The sequence below is a fragment of the Calonectris borealis genome, chromosome 16, assembly GCF_964195595.1.
Source record: "Calonectris borealis chromosome 16, bCalBor7.hap1.2, whole genome shotgun sequence".
Taxonomy (NCBI): domain Eukaryota; kingdom Metazoa; phylum Chordata; class Aves; order Procellariiformes; family Procellariidae; genus Calonectris; species Calonectris borealis.
Genome location: NC_134327.1, coordinates 7,544,759 through 7,571,130, shown reverse-complemented (window position 1 = coordinate 7,571,130; position 26,372 = coordinate 7,544,759). Strand labels below are relative to the sequence as shown.

Sequence of the window (26,372 nt, the reverse complement as noted above, 5' to 3'; positions counted from 1 at the left end):
CAAGCGCAGGACCTGCCCCTTTGATTCCTTATGCTGTCTGTGCCTAGTTTAGGGTATGAGCTCCCCAAAGCTCTGATGCCTCTTCCAGCTGTGCCTAAATTAGGGCAAGACCCAGGAATAGACTCCTGTCCTCGCCTCCCTCCCCTTCCTGGTTTGCCTGGGCAGGAACGGCACAACAGCAGTGCGACAGAGGGGTCAGAGGAGCTCCCCAGGCCAAGCACAGCCACTGCAAGCCAGAATACACACAAACACTACCCATCAAAACAGGGATTCCAGGGATTCCAGCAGCTCTGCTGAGAGGTGGCTAAAAATGCACTGGTAAACCATTAGCTAACAGAAAGATGCTCATTTAAGTAGAGCACAATGCAGGTCACACATGCCATTCTTCAAGATAAAAGCGCTACTACTTTACCTCGTGTAGTCCATGATTGTGTTCAAACGATGCGCTATAGTTAATACAGTACATTCTTCAAATTGAGACTTTATTGTTTGCTGTATAAGCTTATCTGTTTCAAGATCAACAGCAGCTGTGGCTTCATCTAGAACCAGGATTTTGGACTTCCTGAGCAGAGCGCGTGCCAGGCACACCAGCTGGCGCTGTCCCACACTACAGAGATGGGATGGAGGGTGTGGAAAAGAGTCATAACAAGTTTTCAGTATTCATTTTGAAGCCCAGCAATTCCTTGTAAGAACTCTTCTAAACTATAGGTGCCAAGGATCCGGCAAAATAGATAAGGTCAGTCTTACTACTTCAGTATCTAACAGCATCTGAAACTACATCACCCTCATAATGAAGTCTTGGCAACATAATAAGAGAATACATTACAAATGGATCCAGCATAACTGAATCAATGCAGTGTTGAGGACTGGACTTTAAATGGTTTCTACAGACTGAACACATCCCTGGTATGGTGCAAAAAGCAAGCTAACAACTCCCTTACAAAAACTGCATCTGTTGGGCAAGAGCCACGGTAAGTTCAGAGCATCCACTATAAATAGCAGGCTGCTGCTACTAAAATCCTTTCTAAGGCTGCCCAAGCTGTCAAGCCTCGCAGTACTCTGAATATTTCTTAAATTAGTTTGAATTCCCAAACTTGAGAGTTTAAAATATGTTGATTAAAATCTAGTTGGTTGATTGCCTGGTCATGCATTAAGAATTCCCCAACTCATACGGGGCTGGAGGCGAGTCCCACACTGCATTGCTACTGCTAGGGTCTAGCTACATGCTGTCCCAAGGGAGCTGCAAGGTTTCTGCAAGTGGAAAGTCTAGCTGCAATGGGAGGGCACACATACACCTCTCTGTTCTCATTTATTTCTCAAGGCAATTTTCATAAGCACGGTTCTTTGACGTACCTGAGGTTCTCTCCACCTTCAGCACACTCATGATTAAGTTTATCAGGAAGGGACGATACAAAGTTTTTCAGGTGAGCCAATTCCAAAGACCTCCAAATGTCTTCATCAGAGTGTTGGTCAAAAGGATCAAGATTCATACGCAGAGAGCCAGAAAACAATATTGGATCCTAGTCACAGAAAGAGGTAATTGAGAATGTACACAGAACATGGCAAGTGCTCCAGAAATACTTCTTAGATAGTGAAAGGAAAACAACATGTCCAGATGCACTTGCAAGCAAGCTAATCTACTGAATTTAGGAGTGAGACCTCACTTTTTCCAATAACAGCAAGTTATTCTCCCTCACCCTTATTCCTTACACCTCTTGGGGCCTGACCTCTGCCCCCTGCAGACTCTAGCACTCCAGACCTTCCCATGAGTCATTAACTCATGAATCCAGAAGAAAAAAGAAAAAAAAAACACAAAAACACACCCAACTTTCCTTTTACTGGGCTACTAAGTTAAAGAACAGGCACTCCCTGCCCAACCTTCTGTCAGCAGGGACTACTACGTCAACTTTCCACTTCTTAAGGAATTACATCATCTGTAAATATTTCAAAAGTCTTCAGCTGCAGTATTAATGAAACGAATGCATTTTTTCTTGGACATGAAGAAATCTACTTTGGAAATACTTTTGACCTAGTAGTGTCAGACTGATGCAAAGTGATCAAAAGGAGAAAGCAAAGTGCCCCCCAGACTTCTAAAAGAAGTGGTGCAGAAAAACTTTCACAGTGTCGTCACTTGTTTTTGCCAGTGTGCTGCAACAGTGATTTATATAACCACATTTTATGGTCTGTCTTTGAATCAGAACTGGCAGGCAATAAAGGCTACACAGTAAGAACAAGAAGACTTGAGAATGTGAGTCCAGTGCTTATAAAGCCATATTTCCAAACGTTTTGGTCTATCAAACCCACAGTTGCTAGGCTAGACTGGGACGGTTATGTACAGGTTTCTGTCAGTGAACAGTACTGCATTCCTCGCTCATGAGACCCTGCCAAAGTCAGAATGCTTTGTACAAAGGCCCAAAGAGTGCCTATCAAACTGAAACAGCAATGCAAAATCCCAATCCCTCACGACTAGACTATGCAGTAACTTCATCCCATTTCTAAAAAGGACAGAACTACCTAAAATGAAAGTGGAAACGATCTCTTTCTAGAAGAAGTCCCCTGAGGACTCTCCACAAGTGGAAATACTCAGACTTTATTTCCCCTCTACTGGCCAAAAGAACAATGGTCCCAGTTAACTAAGAGACCCTGTTCAGGTGTTCAGCTGGGATCAGACCTCCCCACTCAGGCTAAGCTGTCTACACCATTTCAGTGATCAGCGTGGGGTGCTGACAAAGCCCACGAGTCCGAAGGCCAAGGTTTTCCTTCCACATCACAACCCAGCCATAGCCAAGCCACTACTTGTTACCCAGCACAAGCAAATCAAAGCCAGTCTAGGAAAAAAGCTTAGTTTCAAGTCCATGAAAGAGCATGCTGAAATGACTCAATTTCATACCTATCGATCAGAAAAGGAATAAATATATTCTCCCCAGTACATTACAGAAACAGCATTGTTACAAAACAGGTTCTGGTAATGGCAGGATTTCGCACCTACCTGAGGGATGATTGTGATCTTGAACCGCAAGTCATGGAGCCCTATCTTTGCAATATTAATTCCATCAATAATAATTTCTCCTTCAGCTGCTTCATTAATCCGAAACAAACCTAAAGTAAGTGAGGATTTTCCAGCTCCTGTTCTTCCAACTATTCCAATCTGTTGGGAAGAAACACAGGAACAACTTACTCTGGGGAAGAGTTAAAGCATTTCCAAGCATCTACCCGAAACTGACACATTTTCAGAAGGTTGTCATATCTGCTGGGCTACCAATACCCCAAAACAGCATAACAAATTGAGGCTGATCAAAGGGGAAGAAAAATCACTGGATATGAAAAAACGAGAACAAAAAGCAGTCAAAATTTGCAATCCAATCATCGAAGTTTTCCATTTTTCTAGAAAGGCAGATGGAATTGGGTAGAGCAGGCCAAGGTTTCCCTAATCCTTTGTTTGGTTCATGCTTCACAGTTATAATTGCTGACTTGACATTTATCTTGTTTGAATTTATAGCAAAAATATACCAAAAGCACTCAGTTTCATACCGTGTTTTGCTTCCCAGTTAGACTGAAGTCTTCACCAGTTCTTTTCTTTTTTTTAAATAAATATAAAAGATTGCTACTTTGTTTGGCTGATACATCTCTTGCCATCTGCCCTTTCTAACCACTTTTGAGGTAGTATTCTGCCCATATTTGTAGGTAGAAAGCATGCACTCAGGAAAAAAGCAAATGCCTAGCTGGATACCACAAATAAGGCAGACAGACAGTAGATTTGTCTTGCAGCTACCTTTTATGCTGCAGTGCAAGATCACACTACTATTAAACATCAGAGAATCCACACAGGACTGAGGTGGGACGCGTGTGAGCGCATGTGCAAGGAAGCAGTAGGAGAGACACACACATATCGTCATCAGTTTGGCCAAATCCAGAGAATCTACTCTGAAGTCCCATTTTTTCCTGCAGAGTCTCACCTTGCAACTTCTGCCTCACTGGATCAGGGCTTCCCTCCTCTACTTAGTAGCTCACTTTCTTGAGACTATAATTAACTTAATCTCTCTGCAACCTGTACTCCTCTTTGTTTACGGCAAACAAATTAGCAAAATTTCCAGGGAAGGGGAGAGACGACAGCATAAACCTCACTTCCTTATGAAACCAGACCAAAGGATACTTCACAAGCCCACATAATAGTGCATCTTTATCCCATGATGCAGGACACACGTTGAAAAGGATCAGAGCCCACTACATCTGTCAGTTACAATAAGACTGATTCTACAGAAGCTCTTCTAGTTCTTAAGGACCCAAGACACACTACAGAAACAGGGTTAGACCTCTCTTTGGCTTATGCATGCAGGCTTACAAACAGTAACACTCTATTATAAATTCAGATTCATTACCTTCTCACCCCCATTTATGGTAACATTTATGTTTTTCAGAACCAAATCCAAGTCCTCCCGGTAACGTAAACCATAGCCTCGAAACTCAACCTTCCCTTCCTCAGGCCAGGTACTCGCTGGGGCAGTTTGTTCGATACTCCATTCAGCCTGAAAGAACCACACAAACATACCTGATCAGTTCCTCCTTCAATTGGACATGGGCTCAGAGGACTCGAGGAAAGCAATTAAGAAAAATCCTTGTTAGTGTGTAATTTGCAAAAGGAACTGTGACGATGATGGGAAGAGAGGGAAAGAGCTGCCCCAAGGCAGATGAAATGGTATATGTAGCCAAGGGCTTTGCTATCACAAGTCCCACTTGCTGGATAAACTTTCCTCTTACAAACATCAGAATCATAGAGGCAGCACGTATTCAGATAACCTGTTTGTACACCCCCACCACAGCAAGGAAACCGTTGGGAAAGCCAGAAATGCAACTAGAAGCAGTTTAACTGAGACACAAGCACTAAAAGATTAGCAAGCTGGTAAAGTAAACAGCTGCTGCCTCAGCCTCCCAGAGGTGGGAGAGAAGAGAACACGCCCCACTGCATTCACTGCCAGTGCCAAACAAAAAGGCTTTTCACTGTACAAACACTGGTCTGCTACCAGAACCTGAGAAAAAAATTCTAGGAAGGCCCCTCATAGGTCTGGCTGCAAAAATAGTGACTCAAGTCAGGTTCAAGTGACAGGCATGGCAAAGAGAAGCCACTCTGTTCTGTAGCCAAGAGGGGCACAACTGCAGATGAAATGAGTTGTTAGGTGATTTGAATCATAACAAAAAACTAAAGCCTCTTTACTCCCCACACTGAGAGCAAAAAGAGAAACACAAATTAAAAAAAAAAATGTTTAAGCACTTAGGAAACCAAAACATCTGTACAGCTCCACTGCTTAGCCCAGGTCAGAACAGCACATTTCCTAAATAACACTGTGCAAGTATCAGTGGATACACCTCAAAAGCACCCACAGGAACTACCAGCTAAGATACAGCCTGTCCCCAGAGGGAGGGCGCTGACAGCACTAAGCTCTATCCCATCCCTCAGCTCAGAGGACATGCCCAGCTGCCCCCTCCAACCCTTGCAGCCCGGCTGTGGGCGAGACCTCAGAACAGGGCACTGACTTCTACAGGGGTGGTGGACAACTCAGTGTACCTCCTTCTCCATTTCAGCGTATTCTTTGACTCTTTCAACAGCAACAATGTTGGTTTCCAGCTCAGATGACATGCGAACTAGCCAGTTCAAGTATGCTGTAATCTGCAAGAAGAAAAGAAGCCTAGAAGCAGTTTATACTAAATGTGTTACCTGCAATAAATAAAAAACATGAAACAACCAAAGCACTGCAAGTTCATGGAATGCATAAACATAGACAAGATCTTGGCTAATCAATGCTGGACAGGAGAAAAGTCCAGATGCCTTTAATATGCAGGGGATGAGTCATCTTAGCCACATGCCCTCATACAGGCAAGGCACAGAAGATACTTCCCAGCATCCTTCCAGATGCTATTTATAGTGATTATTCTCTTCCTATGTTCCATATATTAGTTTTCCCTCCAAAGCCATAGCACAGTTCTGACTTTCTGATGCAGTCTTACAATTCAGAGCTTTTTTTTTTAAAAAAGGTAAAATTACCTGCAGTGATTAGGACTTTTTTTTTTTAAAAAAGTGAAATTACCTGCAGTGAGTAGGACACTGAGAGGCCAACCAGTCCTGCACTGAGTTTGTTCCGTGCAATCACTGCAAACAATGCTGCAAAGAGGACAATACAGTTCCCCACGTACTCCAGACGGACAGCCAGCCACCTGCAAGACAGAAAAATGTAATGCATCTTTCCGGTAATTCACCCACAGAGAATTAGGAATGTGGCCAATGTTCTGTCACACATTTTGTTTTTGAAAATATTACTAATATGGCACCTGTGTACTGCCAGTGACACAGGAACTGCTAACATTTGAGGTTCTGCTCCAGCAGCATGCAAACCTAGAGGCATCCAAAATTAATAAACCTTTCAGGTGCATAAATTCCTGTCTTAGTTCAGAAAGCAGTTGTGGTTAACATTGGGATCAATGGATCAAAACTTTTTAAAAAATATTACCCAGAAGTAAGGCAGGAACTCTCAGAAAGAAAAGAAATTCAGAAGTAATCTTAATTCCAGTACAGAAGTTTAAGCAAAACATCTGTGAAAAAGATATATCCACACAAGCTTCCCAACCCTAGACAAGTATGCTGAGAGCTGCGACTGATAAGGAGCACAGGCAGCAGAACCACGTCCTCCCCTATATAACTGCCTTTCAATATTTCAACCCCACTGTTACCTGTTTGCAACAATGCTTGGATAGTAAGCTTTCTGATTTTCATCCACTTTCATGTCATTCTGCTTTATGAAACGTTTCTGCTCCTCAAAGGCTCGAATGACACTGACTCCCAGGAGGGTCTCGTTGAAGTGAGAATATACAGGAGAACGACTGACAGACTCAAGGCGTTTGAGCTGGCGAGAAGTGGCTACATAAAATCTCTGCAAATCAAAGTATGAGAATTATGGTCGCATCCAGACCGCATTTGAAAAGACAAAGGGAATCGTAAGAGAGTTCCCTGCCATTTGGGCTATTAGTTGCAGAGATTCAACTTACACATGGGAATACATGCCTTCTCCAACACTTTTAGGCCTAAAAAGACCATTACATACACTCTGCTGTCTTTAAACAACTGCTAATCAAACTATCTCATGCGATAGCCATTTTCTCCTCTTTCTCTTCTCTGCAAGCTTAGTTCAACAGTGTAACACACACGCACACATCACTGCCTTTAAGGTTTAGTAACGGAGCCTGATAGATTCACTAATTCAAGAGTCAAAGTCAAAACCCAGCTTCTTCTCTCTGACCTGTACTGGCTCTACTAGATTTCTAAGAGTAAAGCAAGAGTGAAGCAAGCACGCCCTGCCTACACAAGACAGGACTGAAAAGCTGCAATTGTTTCTCTTGCTCTGTAAATAATACTGTGATGAAACAGGCACATTAGCAATGCATACCCCTCTAAAAGCTACTCTTCTGTTTGGAAGTAAGTTTTAGAAAAGCCTATACATTTTCCATATCTGGGCTCTGAGCAACAAGCTATACAAAATTTGCCTCAAAATCTTTTTAGAAAGTCTGCTTAGGTATTAAAGGATTACTTTCTGCACAGAAGTCATTCTACACTTGACAACGGAAGGAAATGCTCTGCTAACGTCAGCTAATCAATAAACCATGCAAAGCACAGTCAGTCAAGCATGACTCAAGTCAAACATATTAAAACCCATCCCAGTGCAGAGTCAGAAGAGAACTGTCTTAAATAACAGAGGATGAGTGACTGCTGGTCCCAGTGCCCCCAGGTAAAACCCCCTACCTGCACAAATAAGTAGACAAGTCCCAGAGGTGGAATAATGACGGCAGCTATAGGTGTGGCCAGCAGAATGATGATACAAGCCCCAATCACGTTAAATGTTGAGCCCATGAACATCTTGATGATTGGTGGAATGGTGGAGTCAATGGTATCTATCTCCTTAGAGAAACGGTTCACCAGATTTCCACTGGGTGTACGTTCAAAGAAACTAATTGGAGACCTGAGGACATTGTGCAGGAGGTTAAGGTGCAGGTGTCGTGAAGCAAATATTCCCCCTATTGACACAACCATCGAGTAGCCAAACACAGCAATACCTAGAAAAGAAGACTTGTTTTTAACTGCTTCCACCTCTCACACAAAATATTTTTCTCCATTTTGTCATCACTGAGCATTAGCACATCTCTAGTACAACAATCCTGAGAACTGAGGTTCACTACAGGTAGACTCAGGAATTACTCCAAGTAATAAAAAAAAAAAAAAAAAAAAAAAAAAATCAGTGAAAACACCACATTTCTCTCATGGAAGAAGTTGTTTCTCCATTACAAAATTTTGTGTAGTATTTGAGCACTTCTCTTGAGTAAAGGCCACCGAATTTTAAGGTGGGATTTAGTTTTTATTGCAGGATTTTTATGGCAATTCTCAAGTGGGGTACCTGGGGTGTTAGGTTTCATGGCAAACAAACTTTGACCACAAAGAGGATGCAAAAAGCCACTGAGCTGGCCTCCCCATGGTGCCTTAAATGGACCCTCAAACAGTCAGAGGAAACATCAGCCTACACAGCTCAGCCAGGCTGTGGCTGCAAGGGATGCAGCGTAGCCATGGCCTCCTGTGACAAACTGTCCCTGCAAACCAGGCTAGCACGGTTCGTTTACAGGCCAAGGAGCCATTTCCTGGGTCAGACGTTTTGTCACCAACTACTGGCTCATCAGCCCCTGCAAACCACATTCATTCTTGTTTTATGCAAACAAAAGAAAACCATATTCACTAGCTCAATAATTTTATAGGTTGGTTTGCTTGCCTTTTTTTTATTCACTCAAGTTTTTCATCTTTCTACAAAGGGGGGAAAAAAAAAAAACCACACTTAAATCCTTAGCAAACTGCTGGTGCAGTTCTGGGGATACAAGGTCACCAAGAGCATTAGAAACATTCTGAACCAGCTAATCTTAAAATAGGTAAGATCAAGCAAACCTTGAGAAATTCCCAGTGCTCCATACACTCCCAGTCTGACATTTGTGTACTGCTGTGTCCCATTGATAACAGGATCATCTGTCCATAAACTTAGCCAGTAGTTGGAAGCCAGGGAGGCTATATGATTACATATAAAGAGGAAAATGCTTAGGAAAGAGATAAAAAGTCCAATTGCTTTCATGTAGTCCCAGTACACTGTTGCCTTTACCTGAAGACAGAAGGGGAAAAAAAAAAAATATTCATTTTGCAGATTACGTTTCAAAACCAGCAATTCCCCCTCTTCAGTCCCCATTTAAAGTCAGTATGCCTGCATCAGGCCATAAAAACACAACAGTTGCACTCTAGAGAGCCACTGCTTGGGAACACAAGCTGCAAAGCGTTCTATGGAGACGTGCCAAACCCGACATCCCCCTAGGGCAGGCACACATCATCTTTCCCGTGTCTTCCAAGCGAAGGGAAGGGTAGGGAGAGAGCTGCCTGAAGTAACACAGAGCATCAGTGGCAGAGCCAAAAACTTCACTGAGGAGTTCCAGTTTTTGGCTCTCTCTTCTTACCACAAGATTATATAGCCTTTAATTAAATCCTTGCTCCATATGGCTTGTATCCTATGATCTATCTTTAACCAGAGAATTCAAGCAACGCTGCTAGGAGGTGTAACTGCCATTTTCCCAAGAACCTCACTCTCAGGTTTCTCAGAAAGCCCTGGGTATCCTGGGATTAGATACTTGTGTCTACAGTGGAAACTTGGCTGAAATTCATCTGAGTCAATTCCAGCTCCTTACACTGAAGGGCAGTTTTCACTAGGTCACCTAATTCGTCACAACCTCTCTCCAAGAAATAGCCGCAAGGTTTTCATTTCTTCTTTTGATCTTTGATGTGGTCAGGCCCATCATCTTAAACAAAAGTTTTGGTGTCAGCACTCTTTCTGCACGCAAACCTGGGGCTCAGCTCTGGGAGCAGAGGGCACAGCAACACTTCCCTGAAGTACTAGACAACAAGCAGCAAGTCCAAGAATCCACTCAGACCTTTCTCACCCCAGTTACATGGTCTTTGGATGCTATTTTCTTCTGAACGCTGTGGAGTTTTCTGAAACTGAAAGAGAGTGCAGGAAGTGGGAATGGGAGACCTTACCCTCCCGGTCTTTGCTGTGTCGGCCTCCATCAGTTTCCAGGAATTCTTTTCAGCAAGCGGCTTCTGCAGCTCTGCTGTGCTACTCTGGTGCTGTGATTTCCCGGTGTCTCTGCTGTATGTTGAGGAGTTACTGAGTTGCCTGTTTGAAGACATTTATTTTTCAGTCTTAGCATGATACAGGCCAGGTGTTTACTTCATAAATAGACTTTAACAGTCTATGGCGCCGAGTCAGTGGCTTACATTATTCTGGTGATAATCAATCTCCTAACCAGTCATCATCAGGCCAGTGGTTACTAGTGCTTCCCTCCTCCCCTCACAGTGCACTCCTAATCCTCCCTGATGGCATTCAATTCTCAAGTATCCATCTTCAGATACAAGTGACAGTCAAAGAAGTCTTGGTTGAGCAATCAAACTCCAGAAAGAAAAATGCTTGGTGATCATCAAACATCAGCCTTTACAAACCCTATCATCAAATACAGCACAGCTGCTGAAGCGGCATCAAAATGGGCAATTGTACTCCCAGGCACTCTAATTAGCTTCTAGAAATACAGTATCTCTAGAGCACCATAAGAATAGGGCATAGACTATGAGATTGATTTTGGAAGGCATAATCAGAGTGGTCGCCTTTGGCCTCTCTCAAGCATAATAGCAGCTGTCCTAGGTCAGACGTGTACTAGGTCCACGCAGCACTTCATCCCATCTGACAGCAGTCAACTGCAGAAGCCTTGGGAAAGCGTATGAAAGCGGGACTAGCCAATACAATACTCTCCCTTTTATGGAAGCCAAACCCATGGTATCTTGCTACAACACAATCGTTCCTTCACATGGAACGAAGAGTAGCACAAGAGCTCTGTGTGTGCACACACGCATGCGCAACAGTCTCTACCAGCAACGGGAGCGGGGCTGCAGCCTCAGAGGTTCGTATGCCAGGTGCTAGCAACTGGGGAGATTGGGATCCAGGGGCAGCTATTGGGCAGACTGAGTGTCTGAGCCCAACTGGTGGAGAGATCCACCTTGTACAGACACATATATTATATTCTCACTAGTGAACCTCCACCCTGCTCAGCCAGAGATGGGAACAGGATGAGGCCATTTGCTGCTGTGTTTGTGTAGGTGCTCCAAGCGTCTGTGATCTGTGTGGCCGGCCACATATACGTGAGGTGTGTATGTACATTCTATGTGCGTGTGCCTGCTGAGAGTACATCTTCAGTCTTGCTACTGTTGGACCTGGAGCCACGGAGCAGCAGCAGCCTCGCCTCTCTCAGGCTGCTGGATCCGGCGTGATACATTTTACCCTAACAATTACCATAAACACCAAATTAGTTTGTCCACAACTGAGTAACAGGATTGAGGGGCGAAGGGGGGGAAGAGAGAAAAAAAGAGAGACAGAGAGAGAGACAACATACCTATGCATCAACTTTCCAGGGGCTTCATTCACAAGGACTCCATTTTCTACAGGCTTTCCTTCCTTTCCAGATGGACTACTTGTAGCTGGGGGGGGATGAAAAAGTAAACATGAAAATGGTAAGCAAAAAGATACAAAGGTTTCATTTCAATCCTAAATGCCAGGTGCAGTCCTAATATGCAAAGGGGGAACACAAGTAAATATTTACATATACTAACAGATAATTGACCAGGTGACAAATCAGTTTAATTCCATCCCCAACAGAACTAGTTGCCAAGACAGTGAACATTTATTTTTCTATTTTTCTACCAAATGTATGTCAGTAATAATAATGTAATATAATTATGAGGACATACTTGATGATAAAGCATGCGACACCAAGTCACACTATGACTCAGTTTGTGGAAAAAAACCCAAACAATCCAACTGCTCCTTTTCAAACCACATCTTTTACACAGTTAACTATAAATTATTTTCATTTTAGAACGCAATAAGAAGACATTCTAGTAAATGATGGAGTGAAGCTTTAGAACAGAAGGCATCTGCTATTAACTTAGAGCCTTCCTGCAAAATTAAGCAGGAAGCAACATGCAAAAGCCTGGTGTTTTTGCGCAACCATAGGAATCAGATTAAATTAAGCAAGAGATCTTTCTATGAATGTCACTTCTCAAAAAAGTCTTGTTATCCCACAACATCCCATTTGTAACAAGGTGCAGCACACATGAGACAATTGTCTAAAACACTTCACAAAACCTGTCAGCTTGAAATATTAAGTTTTCTCTGAGCAACTTAATTCAGTGTAATATAGTGCCATGAATAAATTTCTAGCTTCAAGTTATGTCATCATTTTCCTAATACAAACCAAATGACTGACTCCTAAAAAATTAACTGTCAATTAAATGCAACTTTATTTTCAAGTATGAAAGTTAATTCACATTTTTTTAACAAAAAATAATTTTGCATTTTAAAGGATTTATGCATAGTTTATGCAAACAAAAAAGCCCACCTGCATCTATTCAAAAGATATGTGGGAAAATTTGTGTAGATCTAGTCTGAAGTTTTCATGTTTTTATACTAAAGCAAAATACATGCATAAAACAGTTCATCAATACATTAAGTGTGGACTGTTTGAACATAAAGCTGTTCCCTCCTATGTCTGCCAGCTGAACATTGGTTCATTACTCTAAAAACCCAAAGCTAAACTGTTCAGTGTGGTCTAGAAGCAGAAGAAGACAGAGTATGTGAAGAAGTGAAGAGTTCAATGATTTAGTTCTTATTTTTATTTATACGAATGAGAGCAAACCAATATGGGACTTCTGGTTATTTTAAGCACTTGACAGATTTCTTTTGAAAGGCTCCCATATGAAAACCAGCAAGCATTCCAACATCATATCGCTTTAGAGCATTGCTGAAGTTCTAAACCCACATGAACAAAACCACAAATAAACCATCCTAACAGCTCTTAAATTTGATTTCATATTGTAGGCTACAGAGATTTCCTGCTTATACTGCATTTACCTCTTGAGAACGAGAAATGCTCAAGATTGCCATAGTATATCTGGCACGTGCACCTAGGGTATAAGCTCACTAATGAGGGCTCTGTTGAAAAATATGTCCAGAAATGATAAAAGGGAACAGCTGCCAAGTACTGAATATATACATGAGAACAAAAAGGACCTTTAGGGCTCAATCCTGAACGATGCCGCTCTGGGTACAATCCTCCAGGGTGCATCTTTAAAGTTTATTTAAAGCTTCCTCACAGAAGTGTTTGCGATGAAGAATTGCTGCTGATGAGTTATCTACAAGCTGACACACCAACTGTTACAGCATCACACAAACAAGTAACATGCAAACCAAGCTGATATCTTCTATGGTGCAGACGAAATTCTTCTAATAATGACTCAATCTCTTGTAAATGAACTGCAGCTACTCATTACTCCAACACAAGCACTAATATAAAGCCACATGTCAAAAAAGCAGTTACCTGTTTCCAGAGGTTGAATCGTTCCTTCTAACGAAGGATCTGAGTCTAGAAGTATATATAATTAACTTTTTCCAGAACACACTCAACCATTTTCAATCTTTACAAATACAAATGCATCCAAGTAGCACAACCTAAACTACAAAACCATAAATGCCCAGGACAGGATCAAATTTGCTGAAATGGACCTTTTTTTAATCCCAAGCCTCATACACAGTCAAAAAAGACAACCTTGAGGAAAAAGAAAAAAATCCAAATCAGATGGGTACAAGTGACAGATCAAGAAACTTCCTTTCTTTCAAGATATGCACTAACAAAGAGAGAATCAAAGAAAGTTACTGTAAAGTGGCCTCATATTGACAACAACAGAAAAACCTCACTATGTACAGGGAACTACAATACGCATTTTCCCCAGTGGTGAGGAAGAGACTTCATTCAAGAATCTTAAGGGACTCCCTGACCTTAACATTAAAAATGCAAAGCATCATGTTTTCAGAGTGGCAACTTCTGTCCACATGGCTACGTCTCTCCTCCCACAGCTCTGCTATTCCGCCTTGCTTTAGTCATGCAGCTGCAATGAGAGAAGTAGAGCTGTGGCTGTACCGGTTTACTTAGTCCCGTCTACTCTGTAGTACCCGGTCATCATCCTCCCTGGACAGGTTAGTAAGGAACAGTGAGATAGCTCACGCTTCCAAGCATCTTAATACCCTAGCAGCACTCATCTTGAATCAATATTTGCTTCTTCCATTTGGGGCAGAGGCTGCAAATGGCTTTTACTTCAGGAGAGAGAAAGGAAAGAGTTGAATTTGCTAGAAGATAACTAAAATGAATTTTAGAGAAAGTCAGATTATTTCCTGATGCAGACAGGTGTTTCCCCAATTACTACTCAGGTCCAGACTCCACAACAACATTTGGAAAAAAGCCAACACATCTCAATATTTAACTCTTGCCCTCCAAGAAGTCAGAAAGGAGAGAAGCACCCAACCATCCCTACAGGCATTATACAAGCTCTCGTAACTATCCAACACTGTTACTAAGCTTAACTCAGCCTCATGCTGTTAGGAAAAAAGCACAGCCACAATACACAGGTGTGCCGGGCTTTACTGGGGGACAGTGTTGACCATGAAGGCACAATGCTTTTCCTTGCAGATATGAAACCCCAGCCCATAATGCAGAATTAATTTTTATTATGAAATACACACTGCTACCTAATGTATAATACAAAGCAGTTCAGTAAGGAAGCGATCTTCCTTTCGAATTCAGCACTTTAAAAATAACTCTATTTTTTTTTCTCGCTGCTGCAATTGGGAAACAATTTCTACAGAGGCCAAGCAAGGCCCTGCGAATCTTACCCCTGTACCATACTATCTTTTCGGGAAAGCAGATTTCTATTTCATGCAGGATAACAGCTGAAAGTTAGGGAATTAAGTCCACAAAATTTAAGAAAAACTCAAGACATTCAAATTGCTGGCTACAAGTAACAGATCAAGAAGCTTCCCTTCAAGATATGCAAGATACGGAAATCACTGAACTAAATGCTACAGTCCAGACCCTTAGCAGTTCTCAGCAGTTACCCCTTTTCCTCTCCAAAACAAAACTGAATAACCTGTTGTGCTGGCAATTCTCATATAAAAAATGAGTTGAGTAGCCATTGCAAGGTCTTTCAGCTTTTTATTTGACTGCAAAGTCAGAGAGCCAAATGCTGGGGAGAGAGCCATCTGAAGCACAGCCCACACAATGTAAACCAGATTTAGAATTACTAATTGTGCTATACTTCGCTATCTTTCAGGCACTGCATTCAAGACCAAAGATGAACCAGACAGTTAAAAAATATTTCAACCTTATGGTGCAGCTGCACTTCTGCGGAGCCACTTTTACTCCCCACAAACACTAAAAATAGCTCCAGGCTTTTCAAGGACAAACCAAAGTATATGCTGAAGCCATCTGGAAAAAACAGCAAAACCTTAACGCCCACATACATCAAAACATCTGCTGCATTAGTTTGTATGGGAAGCAAGGGAAAACAGTCATAAGAAAGGTAATCTTAAAATAACTATTTGCTATCTGTACAGCAAGAGGTATTGCAGCAACAGCTACAAGTCTAGAGAGGGGGAGGGAGGGACACCAAGACAGAAACGCACTCACAGGAGTCAAGGGCACATCTATGACTCCAGACCAACCTGCACAGGCAGGAGTAGTACTGGCATCAGCAAATCAGCCACTCTAAATGCCAGAGAATGGAGTAACTGCTAAAAGAATCGGGATCCTTTTTATACAACCCAGTTAATTTTACATGTAGTTCCAGTTACTTTGGAGAAGATCACACACCGTAGACACAGTAAGGCATCCATTTCATGTATCCACAGCTGAGAGCAACGCTCACTGCCTTCTGCATCAAGCAGGATGCTGGAGAAGAAGGGGCAGCTCACACCTCCCCTCTGAGCCATCCCAAAGACTCACACAGGGGCAGCTTTCTGGAGTGGGGAATTTTCCCCCACACAGAAGATACACCATGAAGCTGAGGCAGCAGTACAGCACACAGACAGCAGGTAACCCTCAGGAATCCCAATGGGAGAGAAGGGCTGGGAAGCAATGGGGAGCAGACTCACAGCCAAACCTCAGAGGCTGGGTAGGAGGAGAGGCTTTCCCACACTTGCAGAAGCACGATGTATTCCAGCCAGAAAGCACCAATCCACAGTTTTCTATTTTGCTCCACCTTAAGCGTTTTCAGGCTGCCAACACTTCAGACATAAGGGAGCCTCCCTTTTAACGTGGGTGTGCAGATCCCCTCCAGCTAGCTCAGGCTGACTCCCATGACAGATTACTCTGTGTTTATCCAAGAATCTGTGATTCTTAGTATTTAGTAATCTTTTACACATCTGATAAATATTAATATTATCCCTGTGAACCAGACAAATAATACCTCTATTTTTCACTTTTTACCATTGGCAGAAGATCACTCGACCACAACTGAGAAACAAATTTGCTGCAAATATCAACCCTGTGATACAGCAATCCTCTCCAAATCACCAGGGTCATACTTAAGTTAAAAGTGCCTTTTATTAGACAACTGCAGAGAAGCACGGCAAAAGATAAAGCACTGGCTCACTTTCCAGAAGAAGATTCAGTATTTAAATGGAAAAGTGAAGTAACTTAGTTTAATGTAAAGGACTTCAAAACCTACCATGCACTTGGAAAGGGGAGGATACAAAGGCTAAAAGAACAAGGCTATAAAAGGGGGCAAATCTTTGTACAAGTCAACTTGTTAACTTCCTAGGGAAGCGCACAGAAAGTTAATTTGTTTCTGGAAGTCTTGTACACTGAAGACTGCAACAAGTCTGACTGTGCTCAAAGTAGGCATAGAAATATACAGAAAATACACAGAAGTTAGCCGGATTTGCTTCCATAAAACCTCTTCCCGCAGTGCTTTTCACAGTGGGAGACCCCACCCATACAGCACTCGCTGTTTACAGACAGTGTCCACCCAAACCAGCGTCCCAGTCTGCAGAGTGACAACCAAGATGTATGAAGAGACCTTTGCAAGAGGAGAGCTAGCCTACGGCAGGGCATCCTGACCTTGAGCCTCAGCTCAACACATCGCCCCCAAATCCAACTCCTCATCAGGGGTAGTTGGATGCATGAGAGGGAGCCAGGAGAAGATGCCACCTTGCACATCCAGGGAACTGCTCATTCACAGCCTCCAAGGGCTGTCTGTGTTGCCAGCCTGGATAGCAAGAGGGCAGCTTCAGAGAGTAAGGCAGACCACCACAGCCCTCACAGCCCACAGTTCCCACAAGGAACTTTTGGATGAACATTAGGAGCAGCCCCTTGCCAAAGGCAGCCATTCAACACCTCTTTAACGCTTCACAGCTTCATCAGTGCAGCTAAATGTGGCATCATTTCTGTTTTGCCTGTGATGGGCGTGTGAGGAGTAGACTGAAAAATGCCCCTGCTTTCCCTCTAGGGAATGGGTGGGAACCAAGGGTTTTCCAAATGGAAGATGATGGGAAAAGTGGGCTCAATTCCTTCCTTGTTCTGGAGAGCCTGCTCTGCAGCACTCAGCAGCAGGCATTTGCTACCAAACAGGCCTCAACATGCCAACAACTTAACCCCAGGCAGCACAGTGCAACCACCCCTCATACTTTTTGACATGAGCTTATGGAGGAGTGTCAGAAAATCACCACAGCAAGCTGCTGAAGAAAACAGTCTGGAGGCAAGAGACTAAGTTCCCTTATTAAAATCCAATACTGCAACCATCTGCAGGTAAAAAAAAAAAATCTAGAGTATATTCCTGTATAAGTGCAGCTCTACAGCTGCTTTTTAAAGCAGAAGCAGGATGTCAGCTAGTCAGGGATGAGCTGCTGCTTCCTCCTCCCCATCCCCAAAGGAATTATCTGCATAAAGACGACACATCCTAATAAGCACAGAAAGTGTGTATAAACCCCAGATGGCCTTTACTTGATCTCATAACCATCTGAATTTTGCTCTGAGAGGAATTTTACTACAGATCTGTTCCTAAATTTTAAGAAAGAATGCATGTTTAATCTCACAGCCTTCAATGCCCTCAAGAGTGAAGCACCTCTACATATAGGTATGTCACAAGAAATAATAATTTCTTTTAACTTTCCTTCCACTACTAATATTTTTCCTTTAACGTGACTCCCTTAACATGCCACACGTCAGCTTATCCCAAGAGAATGTATCTGTAAGCTTACCGCTGTTCTCCATGCTTTGTTCAGCATTAGCATATGTACGAAGAAACTCGGCAAAAGCCCCATCTTGCTTCAGCAGCTCCTGGTAGGAGCCCATCTCAGAGATTTCTCCATCAGTCATTACCAGAATTGTATCCATTTGAGGCAAATAGTTGATTGCGTGGGTTACCAAAACCCGTGTCTAAATAGCAAAAGACAAAAAAAAGTTTTTCTAACATCTCAAATTAGTTAATACAATGGTTGAACTACTGCTCTTGCTGCTTGAATTCTGTGTATAACACAGTAATAACTATGGACAGGCATGCAGCATTTTTAAGAAAAAATACTGTCCTTGTCTGGATTTTTGCATCAAGAAATTTTGAATTACAGAAACCAGAGCACATTTAATTATAAAAACTCCGTGTTTTATAGAAGTCCTCTAAAAATCTCAGAAGGATCCTTTCATTTTTCAGATGTTAAACAAAAGTCTGAATATGCAACTTAACAAACCTGAAATCATTTGAACTCAGCAAAGAAAAACAAGTAATTCTCTAGAGACAAGTATCTCATTATGACATACTTTATTTTTCAGGATTCCTTTTGGTCCAATAACTTTTTCAAAAATATGTTTCCCAACATGAGCATCAACAGCTGATAAAGGATCATCAAATAAATAGATATCTGCATTACAGTAAACCGCCCGAGCAAGACTGACTCGCTGTTTCTGTCCTCCAGACAAATTCACACCCTGGGGAAACAAGAAAATATGGTCCTTTATTTACAGCTGAAAAGAGATCTCTTGCTACAGTTTGTGAAAGACACAAGTCATAGCTGGTTTATGCAAATTAGAGAAATTTCAATATTGTATGAAACAGATCTCCATCACGAATAATTTCACTACCACAATAGCGTAAGCAAATACAGTCAAAATCCTCTGGAAGGAAGCACATCTATCAAGTTCTCACTGTCAGTGAGGGGCTAGTCAAAAATAGTTTTGTTTGCTGGTCTTGTAAAGCAATTAACCCAGACCGACCTACCTAACCCTGTACATTCAGAGGCTACTTTTCTTCTCAGCTGTATTTCTGCAGTGCTGCCTCTCATTTAATAAACAACTCTGTTCACACTCTACAATTCAGTTGGCCTGCTGACCAATAAGGAAGATAAAGCTGCATCCTTTACTGAATCTGGGGCTGTCAGTTGGCAGCTATATCCCACCTATAACTAGTCAGCAGGCAAAGCACTATCTCTACATACCCCTGTCTTCTGGAGAACATCAGCTTTGCAGAACGCCAAGCAGGTTACATACAGATACCCTGCTGGCCACGAGGTTTGGGGACACTAGGTCCTGCTCCCATAGCAGAGCGCTACAACATCTATGCAAGTTTCTAAACCCCACACCACACATACTTTTGCAACCAAGTGCCAGTTTTGGGGTCGTGGTTGTGGTTTGTTTTTTGGGTTTTGGGGTGGATTTTTTTGGGGGTGGGTGGGGAAGGGGGTTGTTTTAAATGAAACTGAAGTGTTCTAGAAGATTCCTCTCTTCCTGTTTCCGTACGTTTTTCTGCTCTATGACCATGGCAACTTAGAGATGATTAAAAACTGTCATTGCAAGATGCTTTTGCATTTGTAATTGAGGACCGGTTTCCTCCCCTCTGAGGCTTAAAGACAAGGAAAACATACTGTTCAAATTTGCCTCTTATTCTAGAGGATTTGTACTCTGAATGTTTTAAATTCAATACAACTTTAAGATAAAGTAGAATAGAAGTCATATGGCCTTAAGGACAAGCAATAGCACTGTTATGTTAGAATGGGTATTTAAATACCTTTTCTCCTATTTCTGTTTTGTCTCCCGTAGGAAGAATCTCTATATCAGGCAGCAGTGCACAAGCCTCAATCACACGCTTGTACCGGCTCTCATTCATCTCCCTTCCAAAGATAATGTTATCTTCCAGAGTAGCATTTTGGACCCAGGCTTGCTGAGGAACATAGGCTACTGAGCCCTGCAAGAAAAATAAAGTTCCTTATTCAGTACTTTAGACTATAAGTCTGCACACAAAGTCAAAGCACAGAAGGGCTTTGTGAGGTAGACAGTGCTAATCACCTCACAAATTGCATATGGTCATTTCAAAACTGCACAAAGTAGTTCTTGGGCTACCGTCTCCTCCAAAATGTTATTTTTATAATCCTCTCTGCAAGTGAATGTAACAAAAAGTGTTGGTGGAAAATAAAGGACTTCAAACAAAATATGATTCTCTAACATAAACTTGGAGAGAAACATTTGTTTAGAGAGTATGTTTGCACAATGTTTGAATGTCAGAAGTCATTAGTTCTTTCCTATAGTTATAAATTATGTTCTGCATAAAACAATTTAATCTGGAATGCAAGTGTTTCACAAATGCATCCCTGCCAAGAGATTTCTGCAGAAAGCAGGGGAAGTAATTTTTATATAGAAGTCACTTCAAAGGAAGAGATTGTCTACTGCAAAGTATTTTGCTTTGAAGATTAGTTCTGCCTTCTCTTTCTGCACAAATAATCAGTGATTCAGATTTCACCTACTTTCTTTTTCCAGAACAATTTGGAGGTGACCAAACGTGCATTCTTTTAAATGCAACATATTTGTTTTGCTCTTAAAATAATTCTCTTTCCATAGATTACAGCAGCAGCAAAATCCAAAACAAGGACTTTTAACTTATTTACTTACTTCCAGGTCATTTTTCCTCTGTGAGCTCTGTGCAAGTTTGATGTCTAAGAAAGTACAAACTACAACAGCAGCTTTTCCCGTGTTTGGATATCTGGGTGTACCCTCTCTCCTTGTAATTCTCTGATGTCTAAGAAGGTATGAACCAATACTGCTCTTCCTCAGGCTGAAGTATGTATAATAGCGTCACACCCGCCTCACACCTGACTGCCAACAAGACTCACCAGAATACTTATCTTTGAGACCTCCATCGTTCTGTCTATTTAGCTAAATCGGAAACCAACAGATTTAGAAGTTGTTGGGTCGAGGCTTAACAGGCAATTAGACAGAGTGCAGGCTAAGGCATATATGTGGCTCACCAGGAAATCAGGCTAAAAACCGCATTCATTTGAAAGGCTGTCTCTTCCCCTCTTCACATCGTTTGAAAATCTAGAATCCCTCTGGCAGTACCCACAAATAGCTGAACAATTCTTCAGACACATCACACCTTGACAACCACGTAGCCTTCCTTTTTGTCCATCTCCCCCAGTAATGCAGACAGCAATGAAGACTTTCCACAGCCAACTTGACCAACAACAGCTACCAAGGAGCCTTCAGGAACAGTGAAATTAATGCTGAAATAAAGTGCACATAATTCAGCCTTGCTTGCTGGCACATCCCAGTAGTTAAACAGTCCATTGAACAGCCCATATAAAGCCAGATGCAATGTGAACACCCACTGCAAATGCTGTCACAGCACAGAAACTTTAACTGTTTCAAAATGCAAACTTCTCATTCAGAAAGAACCCAGCTCTTCTTATACTTAGGACATAGCATCTTAATATGTAATTAGTCAATAATTAGTCAAAAGGAGAAGAAAAAAGAAAAAAAAAAAGGCACTGTGACACAACCTGTCCAGTATTTCTCTCAAATGTTCTGTGATCACAAATGTAAATATCAGTGGATGCTTCCTAAACAGCATTCTTGTCCCAAAGATTATACAATTTAAGGCCCAAGAAAGAGCAGCCAAAATTAAGGAAGGAGACAGGGCACAGGGAAGACACGGCTTGTAGCTGCGTCACCCCAGTTACTTTGTTAGTCATACCATGTGCAAGGTTTCTTCACTGGTTTTCTCCAGGATGGGAATCAAGGATGGCTACAGTTCAGCCAGAATAAGATTTTAAAAGGAAGACTCTGAGGACATAGTGCGAACATGACGGACTAAGGATAATTACGAGGGGCTAATCTGGCTGCATCCTCTAGATGGAGCTCATCCCACCTGCAGCACATTGCAAGAGCTTGAAATCTCTGAGGCTTTCCCTCCTCCCGTTATACATCTTGCTACTCTTCTTTATGCATTAAAAAAAAGATATAGAACAAACGTTATTTGTTCTCCTGTTCCTTTAAGGCAACAAACTCTTCTGCATACAGATTTTATAATTCAAATACAGATCATTTATGATGCAGCAAGATTATGGAGCAGAACAAAGGGTACTAATTCTTACCTGTTCAGGGAAGGAGGATCATTTTTGGACCAGCTAAACGTTGCATTCTTTACAACAATGCTTCCTTCAGCTGACAAATAGAAAATTCGTATTTATAAAAGTGCCAATGCAAGCAGCTGAACTGTATGCTCTGGATCATGCCACAGAAGTCAATCTAAGCACACACAGGCAGAGGTATAAAGCTACTTTTCCAGCAGAACAACAACCCACTACTTACCAAAAAGCTTGTGTTCTGCTTTTACTGAATTTATCAAAACAGCAGAGATTCTGAGGTTACACTTATTCAGTAACCAGCAGGTACACGAATGTCCACTATACAAAGATCCTGCCTTAACTCAGCTGCATCCTCCTTTATCCAGCAACTCAGCTGCAGCACTGCAAAGTCAGTTCAAGAAACCAGCGGTCTCAATCTGACTTGTGCTTCAATGGAAGCATCGGCTAAACTGCCAATTCCACGTGTGAAGCCAAGTTACTACAAGAATGATAGGGCAAAATAAATCAAACTACCAAATAAAATAACTTTGATCAAAAATACTGTTCAGTGAAATGTCGCATGGTACTGGCATCTGTAGATTTTTACAGTGACAGCTCAAAATATACCACTCCTAATTCAACCAGGTATGCAACACTTAGCCTAGATAAATACTTGCATTAGTATGCAAGTACAACCCATTACGGACAAAAAAAACCAAAACCCCACACTAAAGATTTGTGAACAATGTATTCAGCTGAGAAAGGGGAGGAGATATTCCCAAAAGGAAGATGGAGAGAAAAAAAAAAATACAGCAGATCACTGCTTATCGGAAAGCCAAGTGACTAAAATGCATGAGAGGGAGTGATGGGGATTTCACTATCTTTGTAAAAAGGAAGTAAGAAAATTCATTTAGAAATGACTGACATAGTTAAAGTCAAGGGGTTTTTTTGCAAGAAAAAGCACATTAGTTTTTCAGTAAATCTGCCTTCATGCTTATCTGTCTCCTAAACGGCTCTTTATAACTTTATAACCAACAACACTGGATACAGTGGGAGTGACGCTGAGAGCTACACTCTTTGCACAAAACAGAAACTAGAGGCATTTGCCAGAACTGGGACTTACCCCTTCTCTTTCAAGGGTGCTTAAGTGTTACATGATTGCTCTCCAAAATTCTGGGTTTTGGCACAGCATTAATTATCATTCTGTTAACTGCCTACAAATTTCAAATGGCTACACTTAAAACAGTCTAACAAGTAATTTTTAAAGTGTCCATCTGTGTCTGGATGCAACCATTCTGTAGTTTGGACACAGGAGTTGGGGAAAGAAATTACCTGAGAAGGTGGTAGAAACTTTATATTAGAAACTTTATATTATATATATTATATTATATATTTTTATATATATTATATTATATATTATCTATATTATATATTATATTATATATAATATATATTAATATATATATTATTTCTAATATTATATATTAGAAACTTTATATTAGAAACTTTTCATTTTACAAACTCCCTCCTCTGCTTTCTGGCTATAATTTATCAGTGAAAACCACCAAAATGCAGTAAATTTGTCACAAAAAGCAAAAGAAACACTGCGAAGCCACCCAAAACCTGCACACGCTGATTTTCAACAGGAAAAGAAACTCACCCTCTGTGATGGGACCCCTGATTATGCTGTCTGGATCTAACTCTTCATGAGACAGGAACACCCTAAGGCGCTTCAAGGAGACACTGGCCTGCATGGGAAAGGGATGCAAAACTATCTTATACTCTGCTCATTATATTTAAGAGCTTGTTGTTTTGCAGCATATATATATTACATCATTATTATGCATTCCTAATCCCTCCTTACTTAAATCCATTGCATAGTTTCCTGGATAGTCATCAAACTCGCACTTCCCAAACCACAAGAAATATGGTTGATTTCAGGAACATCCATCCACCATAACTGGGATTAGTAATTTTGCTTGCACAGCACTTAACACACAGGAAATGCAAAGCTCCCTTTCTGAGGTGGCTGAATTTCACCAGTGGACATTCTCTAAGCACAGGAATGTAATCTTTCCACCCAGTGGCTACTTCTGCACAGAAACACCTGCTAATGACTGAAGTCTTACTTCTACTATGCTGCTGATAACCATAGGAAGCACGTTCAATGGAAACCTGAGGATGTTGAATAATGCTAGGGAAACAAATGCCTTCTGAGCATCCAAGATGTTGTTCTTGTCTATTGTGACGTACACAGCAAATGTGGACAGGGCAACCTGAAACAAAGTGTAATGGTTACAGTTAGGATAACATTTTTTAAAGCCACTAACTCAGGAGTCACACAGTCTGACAACTGGAATCAGAGGTCTACAAATCAAAGAAAGAGTAATGTTCTGGTAACTTCCTTGCTCCTGATGACACTTTTTTGCAAAACAAACATTTGATTTAAATCGATTGTTGTAAAAAGAAGTTGATGGCTCCTCTTGGAAAGGTGTCAAGTGCTCACTTTCTTCACAAAGCAAGGATGAAACCACAAATGTCCCAGGCTATGTGCGGTCACACTGCAGAAGGGAAGGAATGATCACTAGTCCTTCCTGCTGCTCTCTCAGTTTTAAGGCACTCCCCATGGTACCAGATACTGGATCAGACATATAGACAGAAAAGTTAGAAACACCCCAATGCTAACCCATTTTATATTTTGTAGAGACTACCACAACCCTACATTTCCAAGTACAGCCCACTTTATCATGGATAGATTGTTTTCCAAGAAACTTAAAATGTTACTGCATTACAAAGATAAAGCCATACAGTACCTAAACAGTTCACAGCTTAAGATCCATGCTGAACAAGAAAATTACATTGAACCATTATTATCATCAATCATAAGGTATAAAAACAATTCAAAAGATCCATATACTTATTTACATTTTTTAAAAATGTGTTTATTAAATTACAGTAAAATTAAAGTAAACTGAGTAAAACCAAATGTTCACTTTCAGACCTATTCCCTTCACAGTGTTTTCTTCCATAGTAACACCACTCATACCTGAGTATATCACAAGATCTAGCAACTCTTTCCCATAGACTGCCACTTAAAACAAGAAACCAAGGTAGGCTAACCTTTGGCATTCCTCCTCCCACAAGACTTGAAACAATTAGCTCAAATGCCTAAGGAACAGTCTCATCTAAGCACAGCATTCATTGAAGACATTAGTATTTCTGTTATAAATCTGACTGCTGTGAAGTCACGTATTGTTCTTCGTACGGCGGCTGACTCAGCTGTGCCTGGTACAGTAGCTTGTTTGTACAATCCTCAGTTTGGACAACCATATCCCAGGGAGAAAGCCCTCCCACAGAGATCAAAAACAAAACAGGGTCCAAAGAATAACCTCACAAGCAGCATGTCTGCACTCTTGTGTTACCAGCAATTAGTCTGAAATACACCCTTATCAGCACACATAGCAGTAGGGGAGGTACTGCAAAATGAATAGTTTCCTGACATCATTACTAAACAATGTCTTAAAGAGCCCTGGCCACGGAAACAGGAGAAGGAGTAGAGGAAATAAAGAGTTTTGAATGTCAAAAGTGCTTTCAAGTAGGCAATTGCAATAATTCTTTAATCAGAAGTTCAGAAGAACATATACGAAAGAACAAAAATCCGAGAAACAGGATGTTAAACGGCAGCCATACACTTCGGGCTGTACCAATTCTGCCCCGGTGGCAAACCCCCTTAGGTGTAGGACCATTGCCACACATTCACAATATGCACTGAAACAGAGCTACTCGTTAGGTGAATTTGTCTTCTCAGACTCCACAGAACAGCATTAAGGATTCCACCTGCAGAGTTTTATTTAGAAACTTCATTTAATAATGTATTTGTATTAAAACTATCTCAGACTTCTTTTAGAAAAGCATTCACTTAAGAATGCAGCTGATGTTTCCTAACCCGGGCACTGCTTCTTCTGCCTTTCATCATGCCCAAAACGTAATGTAAACACTAAAAGTGTTTGTAGGGAAGGAATCTGAGACTGGAAA

General features: G+C 41.4%; 1 protein-coding gene across 16 annotated transcripts in view; it reads right to left on the bottom strand.

Annotated features, from left to right (window-relative positions):
- ABCC1 (ATP binding cassette subfamily C member 1 (ABCC1 blood group)) overlaps positions 1 to 26,372 on the bottom strand; it is a 60,490-nt gene that overhangs the window by 2,417 nt on the left and 31,701 nt on the right. For 11 of the 16 annotated variants that reach the window (XM_075165078.1, XM_075165077.1, XM_075165079.1 and 8 more), the window contains 18 exons: positions 24,467 to 24,613; positions 23,998 to 24,085; positions 22,365 to 22,434; positions 21,368 to 21,494; positions 20,006 to 20,182; positions 18,763 to 18,930; positions 18,207 to 18,384; positions 11,512 to 11,596; positions 10,106 to 10,244; positions 8,975 to 9,182; positions 7,790 to 8,100; positions 6,724 to 6,923; positions 6,084 to 6,210; positions 5,564 to 5,665; positions 4,380 to 4,526; positions 2,990 to 3,148; positions 1,354 to 1,520; positions 413 to 607 (listed from right to left, as the gene is read on the bottom strand). In XM_075165078.1, coding sequence (XP_075021179.1) covers positions 413 to 607; positions 1,354 to 1,520; positions 2,990 to 3,148; positions 4,380 to 4,526; positions 5,564 to 5,665; positions 6,084 to 6,210; positions 6,724 to 6,923; positions 7,790 to 8,100; positions 8,975 to 9,182; positions 10,106 to 10,244; positions 11,512 to 11,596; positions 18,207 to 18,384; positions 18,763 to 18,930; positions 20,006 to 20,182; positions 21,368 to 21,494; positions 22,365 to 22,434; positions 23,998 to 24,085; positions 24,467 to 24,613 — 2,795 coding nt within the window. Of the gene's footprint in view, positions 1 to 412; positions 608 to 1,353; positions 1,521 to 2,989; positions 3,149 to 4,379; positions 4,527 to 5,563; positions 5,685 to 6,083; positions 6,211 to 6,723; positions 6,924 to 7,789; positions 8,101 to 8,974; positions 9,183 to 10,105; positions 10,245 to 11,511; positions 11,597 to 18,206; positions 18,385 to 18,762; positions 18,931 to 20,005; positions 20,183 to 21,367; positions 21,495 to 22,364; positions 22,435 to 23,997; positions 24,086 to 24,466; positions 24,614 to 26,372 lie in introns of those variants that run through there. The other 5 variants (XR_012676096.1, XM_075165076.1, XM_075165084.1 and 2 more) reach the window with 5 other exon arrangements.